General features: G+C 39.3%; 1 protein-coding gene across 5 annotated transcripts in view; it reads left to right on the top strand.

Annotated features, from left to right (window-relative positions):
* The window catches only part of KIAA1549 (KIAA1549 ortholog), a 181,215-nt gene that overhangs the window by 75,976 nt on the left and 87,926 nt on the right, over nt 1-17,313 (top strand). For all 5 annotated transcript variants that reach the window (XR_008912321.1, XR_008912320.1, XM_056799748.1 and 2 more), the window contains exons 4-8: nt 1,044-1,221; nt 2,144-2,271; nt 7,135-7,318; nt 11,605-11,664; nt 16,208-16,353. Coding sequence is in view for 3 of the 5 variants with exons in the window: in XM_056799748.1 (XP_056655726.1) it covers nt 1,044-1,221; nt 2,144-2,271; nt 7,135-7,318; nt 11,605-11,664; nt 16,208-16,353 (696 nt within the window). In the remaining 2 variants the exon portion in view is untranslated. The remainder of the gene's footprint in view (nt 1-1,043; nt 1,222-2,143; nt 2,272-7,134; nt 7,319-11,604; nt 11,665-16,207; nt 16,354-17,313) is intronic.

Here is a 17,313-nt window from a genome sequence, read left to right as displayed (position 1 = left end):
AGTGACGCACTAAATAATAACTCTACCCACTGGGGATAAAGTTGTTCGAACTTTTAAAGCTTATGTAGCAGTGGCATTACCATCCACTCTGCATTTTGTCTGCTTGTCTACAAAGATCTTTTGTAAGTCTTTGATGTTTTGCTAAAATCAAAATCTGGTGTGTCTATAAAAATCCTTTGACCATACTCTAAAGGACAAATCTGTTATATACACACATGAAGGGGTAAGTAAGTACAGGTCTGGGGAATGACTATGGACCTGGAGAAAGGAAACAAGGAGTGGACATTAAGGGATAGTGATGGATGGATTGTTTAAATCCATGCCTGGTGTTGATTAAGGGAGGATTTCTTGGAGAATCAGTGCAAATCTAACCTAAGGGTTGTAAACACTGAAAAGATGTGATTTGACAGTAAAGGGGGTAACTCTGAATTTACTTTAGGAGTAAACTCTATTTGTTCCACTGCTTTATTACCCAGCTTATTGTTGAAGCTTAGAATCCTGAGGAAACATGCATTTAATTAAATGATTTAGCATTTTATATAGATCCATACATGTACATTCTCCCATTTGATTGTCTTCTTGTCATGCCTTTTCTACTGGCCATCATCGCAGTACATCACCTGCATTTATTAACTCAGGTGAGCAATTTGCTACAAATTAGTGCTACCTTCTGGAGTGGTTCAAATGAGTTTCTGGAAGAAAGTTATTTCCCCAACCAGCACTTCACAGTAGCATTCAGCTCTCCAAGATTCTAGTTTGATCAATACAATGAGTAAATATACAAAATCCACTGTTTTCCTTCTTCCCTCTTGATGCCTGTGCATGGGCCACTTTGTATAATTTGGGAGAGGAAAGTTGCTTTTTAGTAACTTTTGCAAACGTGTGAAGCCAATGATTGAAGTGACACTGGAATTATCCAAAGTTCACTTTGCCTCTAATAGGAAATCATTTTTAATAAACTTACCTCCTTTTAGGTTTGTCTCCTGATGTTAGCTAAGAGTTTCCTCACGTTTGATGGGATTTGTTTTTTTTTCCTTTTATAGGTTTATGAAATCTTCCCTGACTTCTCTTTCCTGGTTACGTCTGGTCCTTTCATTTACACAGCAATTGCAGTCATAAATGTTCTTATAAATAGCAACCTTGTCCGGGATCAGGCTCCTTTGATTCTCTCAGTGCAACCTTCCTTTACTGTGCCAGATTCCAGATTTCAAGTTCAAACAGGTGAGTTTTCCAAACACAGCTGCCTTAATTTCTAGAGACTACTGGATTTTTCATATGTTGTAAAATAATATAGATCAACCTCCCTTTAATCAATCAGTAAACACTTATTAAGTGCCTGCCACATGCCAGGCACTGTGCTAAGTGCTGGGGATTTAAAAAGAGGCAAAAGACAGTCCCTGCTCTCAAGGAAGCTATAATCTAATGGGAGAACTTACACTTATTTGAAGCAGTTTTGATTTTACACAAGGAGAAACATGTTAGATTGAGTACCTCTCATAAGCATAATTTTCATCTTTTCTTGTGGGAAAAAGTTATAGCCAAGAGATCAGATTTCTTTGAGTTCCATTCAACACACACATATACATGCAGGTGCAGACTGTCTCATTAGTCATTTATTTAGCATATGCTTAAGTGTGTATGATGTGCAAAGCACAGTGTTAAATACTAGGAGAGAAAACCTTGTTTATGTTAGACATGACTCCTGCCCTCATGGAACTTCCAAGTGAGTGGGAGGATGAGGTCCATTTACAGATATCTAAAAATACATTATAATATAGAATAGTTAGAAAACATAGTAGTTGTTGAAAGCTGAGGGTAAAAGCAGTTATCAGTTGGGGGTGTTGGGTTGCAATTGAATTGGAGTTTTAAAGGATGGAGAGGACTCAGAGAAGGGGGAGGGAAGACATTGTAGATGTAAGAAAAAAGAGCGGAGTCTTTGGGGATGTTCAAGTTTGACTGGAAAAATTTGTGGAAAGGAGTAATATGAGGTGAAGTGAAAAAGCTAGTAGGAGACAATGTGTTCAGGTCCTGCATTTGATGCAAGAAAAGAATACGTTAAAGCCCTGTCCTTAAGAGCCTTTCTTCCTCCCCATATGCCTGTAAGACATGATTCTCATGAAGAAATCACCTTTCTTCTTTCCAGTCCTTCAGTTTGTGCCTCAGAGTGTGGACACTGGCTTCTGTAATTTCACCCAGCGCCTTGAGAAAGGTCTCATGACAGCATTCACCGAAGTAAGAAAACACCAAGGAACTTACAACTTCACGGTGCAGGTGAGACCCTCATCCCCAGCATTAGGAAAAGCTCCAAAGGTACTTAATGAACTCTTAGCAAGTCATCTCCTGACTGGGGCCTCGTTTGACTCTCCCCTGGCAAGGAGTTATAACCCTTAAAGCATGCTGACCCCGACACAGGCTGACTGCTCAACCACTCAGCGGAGTCAAGACCATGACCTCTGCTCTCAGTGGTAGGACCACTGTCTCAACTCTGGGTGATCTCTGCAGGGCTGTGTAGACTGAGATGCCACGTTAAGGGAATTGGAGCCTAAGCTTCTGGCTCAAGTAGGTGAGAGGATTGGATTCCTTCTGGTCATCTATAGTATCTATCGAGATAGATAGTTGTGATTAAGGCTAATTTTTTCTTTTTTTTTATTCTGAAAGCTCTGAATTCCGAGGAATCATGAAGTTATTTTAAAAAAATATTGCTAGGAAACATAACCAATACAAATTTATATATCTGGGCTATCAAATGTTAACTAGAGTCACAGTTTTCTTATACCTCTGACTCATAAAAAAATGACCTGGGGATTGAAGAGCAGGTTACCACAAACCTATATAGGGAAACAAGTTTACACATAGGGGGTAAAGAGATTTTCACTCCTACTTTGTCCTTGAGTTTATAATAATAGTATTTATACAGTGATATATATATATATATATATGTAATATACATAATACATGTATATATTTAAATTTCTTTTAAATAGAAATAAATAAAAGGCAACCAGACAATTGAAACATATACATATTTACTTTAGGTTTTACAAGATGTTTTATACAGACCATCTCATTTAATTCTCAAAACAACCTTGTGAGATAGCTGTTGTTATTATTATTCCCATTTTTCAGATGGAAAAACTGAAGCTGAAGATGTCGATTAAGTAGGTTAAAAGATTAAATGATTTGCTCAGGGTTCCACATCTAGTAAGTGACTAAAGCAGGATTTAGATTTAAGTCTTCCTGATTCCAAGGCCAATGCTCTGTGCACTTTACTGTCATTAGATGTCACCATAAACCCAAAATAGAGATGTTGAATATATAGCTCCATTCCTTTGGACCTGTTTGACATATAAATGTTCCCTATCTCAAAAGGGAATGGGGGCTCCAAAAGGGCTCATAGTTCATGCTGCTTTTGTGCACTGCTTTGATATTATCTCTCAGGGCTTTTAGAAATACTTAGGAAGGGGCAGCTGGGTAGCTCAGTGGATTAAGAGCCATATCCAGAGATGGGAGGCCCTAGGTTCAAGTGTGGCCTCAGACACTTCCCAGCTGTGTGACCCTAGACAAGTCACTTAACCCCCATTGCCTATCCCTTACCACTCTTCTGCCTTGGAACCAATATATAGTATTGTGTCTAAGGTGGAAGGGAAGGGTTAAAAAATACTTAGAAAACTGCATTAGCTAGTAGTCACATAGGCTTCTAATAATCTAGAGGTCATTTACTAGAAATCTTTGGCTGAACAAAATCGTGTAGATAAAATGGTCATGGGTTGTTCCTATATAGCCTCTGATGTTACGCTACAAATAAACTTAGTGTAATTGAGCCACTGAGCCATTCATTCATCCAAGAGCTACTCTTTGCTGATGATAGAACCCCTTGAAGGGCATACAAAAGAAGGCATGTATTGCATTATGGGCCACTTTGCAGAGTCAATTGGGTGCTACCACTTGGCATTAAACCTGAAGAAGACAAAGGATTATGTCAGCTCATTGTCAGGAAAGCCGTGCCCACAACCTTTGTCTTGGATCTTCAGGATGGAGCTGCCAAACAGTCACCAGATTCTGTTTCTGTAGTGATCGACCCAGTAGGCAATAAATCCAAAACAACTTTTGTTGTGGGGAAGGCTGGCAGGGAGATTTAGCATCAGCGGCACCCAAGCTTCAGGTCAGAGGAAGTGATAAATGAGTGGTAATGTCTTGCCTCCTCAGTGGTTGATGGGAAGTGAACTTTTTAAGGCTGCTGTGTCTAGCTTTTTGAGGTGTCTCTATGGCATGACCTACAGAGGATCATTGGCACCTGGGTGCTAACTTGGTTTCATTTCTGTCAGCATTGAAACAATGACTCTTACACCAGAAATCCAGTGTCCTGGATACATGAAAAGAATGAAAGATACAGTATAAGGTTCTACTTGTTTGTTGAATTAAAAGAAAACAAAACAAAATAAAACTCCCACAGATATTTGATTCTGGAGGACAAAATGTAGCTTTAAAAGCACTCCTTGAGGCCGCTAGGTGGCACAGTGGATAGAGCACCAACCCCAGAGTCAGGAGGATCTGGGTTTAAATCTAGCTTCAGGAACTACCTAGCTGTACAACACTGTTTACCTAACCCTTGCTCTTTTGTCTTAGAGTTGTTATTAGGACAGAAAATAAGGGTTTTTTAACTATTCAAAAAAGATGTCTTCCTTGTACACTAAAATGCTGAGAGATAGATTCAAATCTTGCCTTAGATATTTACTAACTGTGTTATCTTGAACAAGTCACTTAACTTTCTTGAACCTCAGTTTCCAAGTGTGTAAAATGAAAATACTGGACTCATTGTTTTTAAGGTTTCTTTCACCTTGAATGTCTGGATATTTAACATATAATAGGTGTTTAATAAATGCTTTTAAAATTAATTTTGTAGAAGAAGTAAGGTAGCATGGTGGAGAGGAACACTGGGTCTGGAATTAGGAAGACCTGAATTCAAATCTGGCCTCTGACACTAGCTGTGTGACTCAGGCAAGTCCCTTAACTGCTGTCTGCCTCAGTTTCCTCATCCACCAAATAGGGATGATAATATTAATAATAGAATCTACCTCCCAGGTTGTAGAGAGGATCAAAGGAGCATTTTGTGAACCTTATAATACTATGTAAATGTTCTGTTTAGTCATTTTTAGTTGTCTGACCTGGTGATCCCAAGTGGGGTTTTCTTGGCAAAGATACTAGAATGGTTTGTCATTTCCTTCTCCAGCTCCTTTTATAGATGAGGAAACTGAGGTAAATAGGGTTAAGTGAATTGTCCAGGGTCCCATAGTTATAAGTTTTTGAGGCTAAATTTGATTTCATAAAAATGAGCCACCTAGATGCCTTATAAGTGTTAACCATTATTATTATTATTCATTTCATTCATTCTCAGTTATTGTGGAGTAATAGTGATACTAAGAAAAAAAGGATGACAGTGGCTAATTTGATTTTTGTCTGTATCTCCAGTAGTTGCTTGTTGAATTGCCTTGAATGGATGCCCATGCCTCTTGTGCAGGGAGATGAAATGGGACGCCCATGACAGGAGCCGGAGAGGAAGCACTTTCAGAATTACTCTAAAAAGCATCTTCTAACAGTGGGGCTGACCTGTGGACTGCTGCAAAAAAGCAGCAGAATGGGTAGAAGTCAGGGTTGGGCAGCTGTTCTGGAGTTAAAACTATGAACTGTCTGTGAGCCTAAGGCAGTGTCGGCTTCTCCAAAACCACAGCTCTAGCCCCAAGGCAAGGGCAAGACTGATGCTTCTGGCTTTTTTTCCTTTAGGAAGAGAGAGATTGAGGCACAGAGAGGGACAAGAGAGACAGGAAACAGACAGAAAGAGAGATGGAGAGCGGTCCCTAGTAGCTGAGGATGCTGATACATTCTTTTGTTTTTTAAACCCTTACCTTCCATCTTAGAATCAATACTGTGTATTGGTTCTAAGGCAGAAGAATGGTAAGGACAAGGCAATGGGGGCCAAGTGACTGGCCCAGTCACACAGCTAGGAAGTGTCTGAGGCCGGATTTGAACCCAGGACCTCTCATCTCTGGGCCCGGCTCTCAATCCACTGAGCCACCCAGCCTCCCCCCACCCCCCAGTACATATTAACATGATACTAAAAGCTCATATTGAAAGCTCAGATATACACTGACAACTAGGTGGCTCGGGGTAGATTATTGCAGTTGGAGTCTGGAAGAGCCGAGTTTAAATCCTGACTCATATTCTCAATCTCTGTGTGACCTTGGGCAAGTCACATCTTCTCAGCTTCAGTTTTCTCATCTGTAAAATTGGGATAATATTAAAACCTACTTATAGTGAGGGCATATCAGGGAACTTGTCAATTAAGAGAGATGGGACCTATTGGGCTAGTCTTGCCTATCTGCTAGGCTCTGATTACTGTGGGTCAAAGACAGGGGGCTAAAATGAAAAAAAGAACTGCATTAATATGCTCAGGAGCTGCTGTTAGCAGCTTCAACTTCCTAGGCTATGGAGTTACTTTTTCCAGCTTTTCAAAGAATACAGCTTGCCTAAAATATATAACCAGTCAGTAGCATGCTGAGGCAACTTAGGATAGATAATACCTTTCACTGTGGGGGGAGGGATAGAGAAAGGGGAGGGAGTCCTGGGGGAATATTTGCTGTTCAGAGGGCACAGTTTATTATCTGAACAAGAAGACATTCCCTGTTCAAGGGCAGGAAACAAGGGGACTTGACTAAATACTTCTACAATTGTGAAAGAAGTCCTTTTAGACAAAACTGAAGGCTCGAGATAACCATTTAGAGAAGCCTGCAGGTGTCCCTCATCCAAGGACAACAGATAGTTGTTCCAACAGTGAATGAGTCAATTCACTTTATATAGTTTGTTATATTTTTTTTTCCTTATTTTCCACTATCAGACCAGGAGGCGGTTAGGGAATTTCTACATTGTTAGTCCATCGAGATGTAGTGAAATGATTGTGATTTAAAAAAAGACAACTTATTTAAAGGGCTTTGCAAACCTTAAAGCACTACATAAATGCTAGCTATTATTAACAGTCGACAGCTATTTAATAAAGCCAATTGCCTGTCATATTCAATTCCACTTCCTCCTTAAAAACCAATAACTTTTAGAAATTCTATTCTTGCTTTCCTCTTTCAGATATTAAATATAACTCTGGGGACATCATGGACAGCTCCTCGCCAGGGACCAGTCAATATTATATTTGCTGTGAAAAGCAAGAAAGGGTTCTTGAATGGATCAGAAGTCAGTGAAGTTCTCAGGAACTTGAGTATGGTGGAATTCAGTTTCTATTTGGGATATCCTGTGCTGCAGATTGCTGAACGTAAGTACAATTTGCCCTTGAAGGTTCAGATCTATTGACTTTTAAACGTTGTTTCCTAGAAAGCTGAAGATTCTTCCTCTGATATGGTTGATAGGTGAAAGGGTGGGCAGTATATCAGGGGAAGAAAGCCTGGATTCTGGGAATCGGAAAATCTGTGTTCTTTTCTCTACATTTGTACTAGTAGCTGCATAACCTTTTTGCTTGTCCAGGACATTTTATTCATCAGCAGGATGGAAGGATTTGACTAGATTAGGGATTCTTAATCTTTTTTTCTGTGTCATGGATCCCTCTCTCCAGATTATGTTTTTAAATGCATAAAATGAAGTACATAGGTTTGAAATGAAAACTAGTTCTTAAAAATAAAAGCTCATGGACTCTTGGTTAAGAACCTTTAGACTACATAATTAATCTTTAATTCTCCCCTCAGTGCAATATAATTCTTAGAAGAAAGTAAATAATAATTATAATTATAATTTGCATTTTGAAAGTACTTTATCATTTACAAAATATGTTTCTCATAGCTCTGTGAAGGACATTCAAGTATTATCTCTGCTAGTTTGCAGATAAGGAAACTGAAACTCTGAATGAGGTCACTTGATTTGCCCAGGGTCTCCTAGCTAGCAAATATCAAAGTAAGGATGGGAAACCCAGGCCTTTGGACTCTAAGGCCAAGGCTGATGGTGACTGTGTTTAGTTTGGGTTTGTTCCATTGCCTCCATGCTAGAGAAGTGTATGGGATATTCTGGAAGGACTAGCACCTTTGGTGTAAGGGATGGCTGGACCTTTTCCAGGCCTGCTCATCCACTTTTGGTGTCCATCTTTCACCCAACTCTCGCCTGTGGCTCTGAAAAGCTGTAGGATGTACAGCAGCACCACCCCAGTAAAACTGTCTTGGCGGATGGGTCCAATCAGACTGAGGGCAACTGGCAGGCTTTAAACCCACCAGTGAGTTAGGGGGATGTCTAACCCAAGCATGTGAAGACTTCTCCTGGTAGAATGAACAAATGAGAACAAATTGTTCCGATGACCATGAAGGTGACTGAAGCAGGTGCTGTGGAACACTCAGAGCTTGGTTAGACATCAAAGATTCCAAGGTCATTCACTGCATCCTGGGCCATCGCCAGTTGTCCTGACTTTGTCTTGCCACCAGACTTGGATGACTCTGCAAGAAAGAGGGAGGCTGATAATTTTGTGCAGCTCTGCCTCACTTAAATCCAATTCATTTGCAAGTCACCCCCTGATGCTACTGATCCTCTTCAAAAATGCAGAATGAAAAATTATAACAACAGTATCCTATGCTAAAATAAAGGCTGGTATTCCCAATCATGAAAAACAAAAAAGAAGTGTTTCATGCCCATATCAAATTTGAAAATCATTCTTCTGAAGGATGATAGACTTTCTGGGATAGAGGGAATTTGACTGACCCTTCTGATTTATGTGGCAATAAATGTAGAGGGTCTATATGTGCAAGTCATCCCTAAAAATGAATAAGATAGCTGATTGGAAATTTCTGCTTCTTATTTTCCTCAAGTTAAACTTTACATTTTTTTTTTAACCCTTACCTTCCATCTTGGAGTCAATACTGTGCAAGAGTGGTAAGGGTTAGGCAATGGGGGTCAAGTGACTTGCCCAGGGTCACAAGCTAGGAAGTGTCTGAGGTCATATTTGAACCTAGGACCTCCTGTATCTAGGCCTGGCTCTCAACCCACTGAGTCACCCTAAACCAGCTGCCCCCTAAACTTTACGTATTCTTAAAAAAAAAAAACCCAATCCTTACTTCTGCCTTAGAATCAATATTGTATATTTGTTCCCAGGCAGAAGAGTGGTAAGGGCTAGGCAAGGGGAGTTAAGTGATTTGCCGAGGGTCACACAGCTAGGAAGTGCCTGAGGTCAGATTTGAACCCAGGACCTCCTGTCTCCAGGCCTGGCTCTCAGACCTTACTGCCCCCAACTTTACATATTTTTAATTAAGTCAGAAGTGAAAAGAAGAACAAAAGATTGAATTGTAGCATATAAATTAAATTAAAAAAAAATAATATGAGCTGGGGACAGTCAAGTGGCTCAGTAGATTGAGAGGTAGACCTAGAGATGGCAGGTCTTGACTTCAGATACTTCCTAGTGCTGTGACTCTGGGCTTAACCCCCCATTGCCTAGCCCTTCCCACTCTTTTGCCTTGGAACCAATACACAGTATTGATTCTAAGATGGAAGAGAAGGGTTTAAAAAAAATAATGTGAGCTGAGAAAATTTTAATCCTGATATGTATTTGTAGATCACCAAAAGATAGTTTGTAGAATAAGAATTACAAAATTGCTTGTGCTAGTTCAAATTGTAACTAAGGCTTGAATTCCATGGTGGAGCATAGCATCTCCCTGAAGTGCTCATCCTGCTTCTTCTTGGGGACCTCTAGTGGTAGGGACGTATTCTATTACATGCTCTGGTGTACAGTGCCTTGGCTTAAACTCAGAAGACCTACGTTTGAATCCCAGCTTTGTTGTTTTCTAGCAGTGTTAATTTAGGCAAATCCTTTGAGGCTTCAGAACATATCTGTAAAATGGAGATAATATTTGTACTGCTTAATAGGATTGCAATGAAATTCAACAAAAATGATGTGTAAAGGGAACCCTTCCTCCCAGGGTTGTGAACTTTTTTTCTCGTTCAACCCATCCAATTAGCGTGGATGGAATGCTCCAAAGAGAGATCACAGGTTAAGAGCCCTAGGGAACATGACCTGGAACTAAGGGTTATAGGTCTGGGTTGGGGAGACTTTGATTGGTTCCTTTGATGTGCTAGACCAGCTCAGAGAGACAGGAAGGGACATGGAGAAAGGGGCTATAAAAGATGAGACCATAGAGGAGATCGAGGTCTTTGGCATGAATTTCATGGCATTGATTCTTCTACTCCTTTCAGTGTTGGTGGCTTGGGCAGAAGACACCCTCATGGGCCGGGGAGGGAGCTGAAATTCCACGGATCAGAGTTTAGGGTGGTAGGCTAGGAAATAATTTCCTACTTCTGTCCTTCCTTATTTCCTTCTTATATTTATATTTATATATATATATAAATAAAATTATATTTATATTAATTTAAATTGTTAAAAGCTACAATCATCCTTGTGACTTAAGAGTTAATTTTATAAATGGTGACCATAACAATTTTTTACTAATATTATATAAAAAACCAATTCCTAAATATTACATGTACCATTTAATTATTACACATTATATTTATTTTCATTATCACATGATATATGTAAAGCACTTTATAAACCAAAGTGCTATGGAAATTTGAGCTTTTTATTATTCCTTGAGGCAGCCCATTCAATCAAACTATTGATCCTCCTCGAATTTCTTACCCATTGTTCCTAGTCTTGCCTGCAAGGGCCAAGCTAAAGAACCCTTTAAAATGTGTGGAAAGCAGTTATTGTTTTCCCTCAGTTTCCCTTTCCCCATCTAAATATTCCTAGTTGTTTCAAACATTCTCTTGTATGGCATGGTTTGGAGTCCATTCATTGTCCTGCTTGCCTTACTTACTTTAACATTTTTAAAAGAAAAATTGTGATCAAGGATATTTCCTGGCACGTCTGAATGTATGTGTGGCAGTATGGTAAATTGGAAGAGACTCTTGGTTTGGAGTTATAGGAAATTGGATTCAAATCTTGTCTCTAGTAGTTACTACCCCTGTGACCTTAGAGAGGTCACTTAGCCTCTATGGGTCTCAGTTTTTTTAATTTGCAAAATGATAGAGGGTCAAATGATGGCCTCCAAAGTTCCTTAAATATCTAAAGCTCTGATCCTCTGAATCTTCTTCTACCTCCTTCCCTCTGCCCTCCTCCTCAGCCATAGAAGATATCTTTTCTCCTTGGATCTATTGGACTCTGAATTTGTTTATGGTCTCTGAGTACACCAAGCCATCCTTTTGTCCTAGCATTTTGAAGATAAGAAAGGATGTAAGGGACAGCTGGCTGGCTCAGTAGATTGAGAGGTAGGCCCAGAGATAGGAAGGTCCTGGTTCAAATCCAACCTCAGACACGTCCTGGCTGTGTAACCCTGGGCAAGTCACTTGACCCCCATTGCCTAGCCCTTACTACTCTTCTGCCTTGGAACCAATACACAGCATCATCTAAGACAGAAGAAATAAAAAAAAGAAGAAATGATGTAGTTGTGATACATTGTGATTTTTAAGCAGTATTTTATCCTTCTTGTTTTCTTGGCTGCTGCAAACATATATACATATATGTATACATATGTATGCATCTCCTCCCCAATGTTTTTTTTTTCCTTTTTACAGCCTTCCAGTATCCCCAACTCAATTTATCTCAGCTGATGAAGTCATCTTGGGTAAGAACGGGTAAGTATAGCCTACATGATAGTTTGAAGATGCTAAGATGATTCATTTACCAAATTCAGGACCAGAATTTATGGGGAGATGTTAATTTTGGGGCCCAAATCAGTTGAAGATAGAGACGCCTATGAACTGATTTTCTCTACTTTTTTTCTCTGAGAAGAATTATTTAGAGACTGTATGGTATAAGAAATAAAGAGCTGGCCTCTGAAAAGAGAAAGCTGTCTCTGGGTGAGTTACGTTAGTTACTGAGTGATTCACACGACTCTCTAAGAGGATAAGTTGCAGAACACTGCTGATGCATGCTGACTTTGGCTGAGAGTTCCTTGATGAAGTTCCCTATATCCCATCAATGGATTTACAGATCTGATCTCAAAGAGTATGATTTAGGGGTATCCATAAGACACAATTTGGATTTGCTTGATGGCCCATTGAATAGAGCACCGGGCCTGGAATCAGAAAGACCAAAGTTCAAAACTGAGCTCAAACACTTACTAACTGTGTGACCATGAGCAAGTTACCTAACCCTTGCCTGCCTAAAACTGGAGAAGGAAGTAGCAAACCATTCCACTATCTTTGCCAAGAAAGCCTCATGGACAGTATTAAAATGCTAAAAGACATGGGGGGGGGGGGGGTGGAACAGCTGGATAGCTCAGTGGATTGAGAGTCAGGCCTAGAGATAGGAGGTCCTAGGTTCAAATCTGGCCTCAGACACTTCCCAGCTATGTGACCCTGGGCAAGTCACTTGACCCCCATTGCCTAGCCCTTACCACTCTTCTGCTTTGGAGCCAATTACACAGTATTGACTCCATGACAGAGGTAAGGGTTTAAAAAAAAATGCTAAAAGGCATTGGAAGATGAACCCTTCAGGTCAGAGGGAGTCATGAAGAATTAGGCATGACTGAACCATGACAATAAGACACAATCTGAATGGTTCCTGGAGTATATCTGTAGATTTATTGCCCTCCAGGTATATAATTCTCCCCAGTCCTGAGGACTCTAGTCATAGGTAAACAGCAGATAAGAGTCTTCTTGGCTTGAGTCAGATAATGAACAAAGAGATTAGATGCCTCCTTAATGAAAGATAACCTTCAGATGTATGCCAAGTGGCAGTAAATAGCTGTGGGGAAAAGATGGGCAGTCTGTCTATCTTGTTAAATAGAGCTAGGAACGGAAGATGACTGCTTGCTTCTCAGACTTGCAAGTGCTTGAATGAATTTAGTTAAGACAGAACCACTGAATCCTAAGATATTTGCTCTGAACTGTGCCTAAACAGGAATCTCCTTTCTAGTATTGCTAACAAGTGGTCATCCAACCTCATCTTGAAGGACACCAGGGATGCGAAACTCACTTCATCTTCAAACTGTCCTTTGTACTGGAGGATAGTTCTTATTGAACCAAAATCTGTGTCCCTACAATCCAACTATTCCCCTGAGTTGGACTTGCTGGAACCGAACAGAAGCAGGCTGGTTCCTCTTCTACCTGACATTTGTTAGCTGTCATATGTCCTTTTGCCTTCTCTCTTCGTCGGACTAAGCTTCTGGTTTGTCCTTCCTAAAATATGGCACCCAGAATCAAACACAGTACTAGCTGAGGTCTCAGTAGAGTAAAGGGAGAATATGGTCTCTCTCATTGTGGACACTGCCTCTGGTATTATAGTCTAAACTTCAGATAGTGAGAACAAAACAAACAATACAAAAAATTCAAATGGGGCTTTTATTTGGTACAGTACATGGTTGACTAATTTGAGCTTTTGATTCATTTAAAGTACCGAATACTTCCCCTCCCAAGTACTATTGACTTCCCATGTCTCCTCTATCTTGTACTCATTGTTTTTTTAAATGCAGACATAGGATATTATATTTATCTGAGTTAATTTCCTTCTTATTAGGTCAGCCTAACCTTGTGAATACAGACTGTGAATACAGAATCCAACATGCTAGCTATTGTGATCATTTTTGTATTATTGGTAGATTTGATAAGCTTTATCCATGTCATTTTTTATAAAGCTGAAAAGCTCAGGACCAAAGACAAATTCCTGGGCATTCCATTAAAGACCTTATATTGATATAATAATGTTTATTCTTTGAATTTGGTCATTGAACCTCTTTTGAATCCCTCTAACTGTACTGTAGCTAGGTCATATCTCTATCTCACCCTCAAGGACAGCATGAGAAACTTTGTTGAATGCTGTGCAAAATCCAGGTATACAGCATCCTTCCTTAAGGATTTTCCATCCTTTACTATTCTATATTGTTTTGCTTAACTCTCTTTTGGAATTATACTTGGTGGATGGTTTAATTGCAAATTTGTTGGAACTCATATGCTGTACAAAAGCAAACTTTAGCAATAAAAAATTATAAATGCTCACAAAGCATCCTTTTAATATAAATACATTTGAGGATTTTACCAGGAATTAAAATCAAGCTTACTGGTCATAATCTAAAGACTCTACTCTTTTCCTTTTAAAAAAAATGGCATAGCTTTTGCGAATCCTGTGGCACTATTTCTATTCTCCACTATTTTTTTAAATAACTGGCAGCACTTTGGTCCAGTCATACCACTGCTGGGTTTGTACTCCAAAGAGATAATAAGGAAAAATACGCATACAAAAATATTCATAGCTGCGCTTTGTAGTGGCAAAAAACTGAAAAATGAGGGGATGCCCTTCAATTGGGGAATGGCTGAACAAATTGTGGTATACGTTGGTGATGGAATACTATTGTGCTCAAAGGAATAATGAACTGGAGGAATTCCATGGAGACTGGAACAACCTCCAGGAAGTGATGCAGAGTGAAAGGAGCAGAACCAGGAAAACATTATACACAGAGACAGATACATTGTGGTTCATTCGAATGTAATGGACTTCTCTACTGACAGCAATGCAATGATCCAGGACAATTTGGAGGGACTTATGAGAAAGAACGTTATCCACATGCAGAGAAAGAACTGTGGGAGTAGAAACAAAGAAGAAAAACATAGGACTGATCACATGGTTCAATGGGGATATGAATGGGGAAGTTGTCTTTAAATGATCACTCTATTGCAAATATGAATAATATGGAAAATAGGTTTTGAACAGTGATACATTTATAACCCAGTGGAAATGCTTGTCAACTCTGGGAGGGGGGAGTAAAAAGGGGAGGGGGAGAACATGAATCATGTAACCATGGAATAGTGTTCTAAATTAATGAATTTTTTAAAAAGGAAGAAATAATTGGCAGCAGCTCAGAAATCACATTAAACTGTTATTTGTTTGTTTTTTCTGTAGCCTGAGGTCTAAATAATAGCTCTTCTGGGTCTGGCACTTTGAACTTGCTGAGGGTAGCTAAGTAATCTCCTAACATCATCTCACTTCTTTTTAGTGAGGAGGTTAATCTTTTGTTAACCATTTTCTTTCTATGTTTTACAGTCTCAAAATTATTATCCTTGCTAGAGAAAACAGAACAATAAAGAGTTCAGTAGTTCTATATTTTCTCCGTCATCCATTGTTATCAATCTACCATGCACATTTAAAAGTAGCCTTGAAATTGAAACAACGTCCAGTTTGTTAGACGGGACTGGAAACTTTTGTTTGTCTTTGCCTAATAGAGAAATACATTTAATTACTGTTCCTCTGCCTACAAAACCTACAAAGTCTATGTGAAACTGGGTCTTGCTATCCTCTGCCTACTATCTATTTCTTTGGGATTTGTAGGAATACAGTCTAATTTCTTTCCCTTAGTCTCTTGTTCTCAGGAATAGGCACTTGACTGGCAATACCAGATTCTCTTGGGGACAGTTGGGCAGTGCAGTGGATAGAGTACTGAGCCTGGAATCAGGAAAACTCCTCTTCTTGAATTCAAATTTGGCTTACTAGCGCTATCAAATCACTTAACCCTGTTTGCCTCAGTTTTCTCATCTGTAAAATGAGCTGGACAAGGAAATGGCAAGCCAATCAACTATTTGTACCAAGAAAGCCCCCAGATGGGGATGTTATAAAGAGTTGGACATGATTAAAATGACTGAAAAAGAACAGCAAGTTCTCTTCTTCTCTAATCTGGGTTGGTGTTACATCTGTAGCCCATCAGACATGGACTTAAGAAAAAAGAGAGAAATTTCTGATGACTTACTCATCTATATTGCCTGTCCCTGAATCTAAACTAAGTTCATTACAGATTCTATCTTGCCATGTGGTGGTGCCCCAACTGTAATTCAGCAGACAAGCATGACCCAGAACATGAGCTGCCCCAGGGAAAGGCAAATACACATGACAGAGGGTGCCCTGGCAGCCTTCCCTGAAGGGGTCGACACACCAGCAGAGGAGAGGAAAAACTCTGTAAAACATCCCTGGGGGAAGCATCCTACCTGGGTCCTTCTTTCCCTCTCTTTTGTTACTCATTTCTTATCAGAAAAGCCAGATTCACAAATACCAGCAAAAAAGGTTGCATGCAGCTCCCCTTCACATTTCCTGACTGCTAGCTGGCACAGATTTCCCCTCTATGCTTCAACTACTTTACCTTCTTCTGGGTTAACAAGCAGTCCCCTTTACATTCTGTTTTAACTTTAGTTCTCCTGGGTGTCTTCGAGAGGCAGCTTCAGAATGAAGTGTTTCAAGCTGAAATGGAACGGAAACTGGCCCGGCTGCTCAGTGAATCTTTAGCCAGAAGGAGGGTATGGAGACGAGCCACCTTTGCAGGAAACAATGTAGTGCAGGTACTTAATAAAATAATATTTTATAAATTAGTAATAAATAGAAAGGGTGGGAGGTGAAATGGGGACAAAAATGAAATGGTTATCTTGAAAAAAATTTTTACTTTGAGATATGGTGTACTGCAAGTAGGGAGAAATATAAGAAGTTTTGGTTTATCCTGGGATACAGTTATAACAATGAAGAATGTCATTGTTTCAGTTTATCTTGACAATTATTTATTGAGATTGATTTTGAGCCTTGTATAGTACTATCCCTTTTAAGGAAATGCAAAAAAAATCTTCATTTTACCTTAATTTGAGATACTTTTGAGTTAAAGCAACCTTACTTTTCTAAGAACACATTTAAAATTATAAAAATACACTCAACATATGAAATACAAAATATTATGATTTAGTATTACCTATGTGGTAGTCATTATGTTGGAAAGAACCTCAAGAAATTAGAAAAACTAAAAACTCCTACCTATCCCCCCCCTCAAGTGTCTTCTCCAATCTGCCTGATTTTGACATTTTTACTTCATTATAATCTTGCCAATTACAAATTGACCTGATTTGGTATTTTTTTAAGTTCAGAAATTATAAAAATAATTTTAAAAGAAATTTATTTGGACATGTAACTTATTTTAAAATGTCATTTGTTTGGAATAGTTGGTACTATTAATAAGTCATCCATCCATATCTTACAGGTTATTCTTTCACTTGACAGAAGGAAGTGGTAGAATGTAGCTGAGAGGGAAGGAAAGAATACATTTGATTACTAGAATGATAGTGAGTTTGGAAAAGAAAAGCCCCAAAAGGAGGATCACAGTTTGCTGATTTGGAGTGATGGAAGGAGCTCAGTTTTGGGGCTGGGAAACCTTAGTGATGCTCTAGGCCAGTGATGGCAAACTTTTTAGAGACTGAGTGCCCAAACTGCAATCCTCACACCACATGTGAGCCTTACCCCAGACAGGAGGGAAGAAG

Source organism: Monodelphis domestica, chromosome 5 (assembly GCF_027887165.1).
Source record: "Monodelphis domestica isolate mMonDom1 chromosome 5, mMonDom1.pri, whole genome shotgun sequence".
Lineage (NCBI taxonomy): Eukaryota > Metazoa > Chordata > Mammalia > Didelphimorphia > Didelphidae > Monodelphis > Monodelphis domestica.
This window is presented reverse-complemented; position numbering and strand designations above follow the sequence as displayed.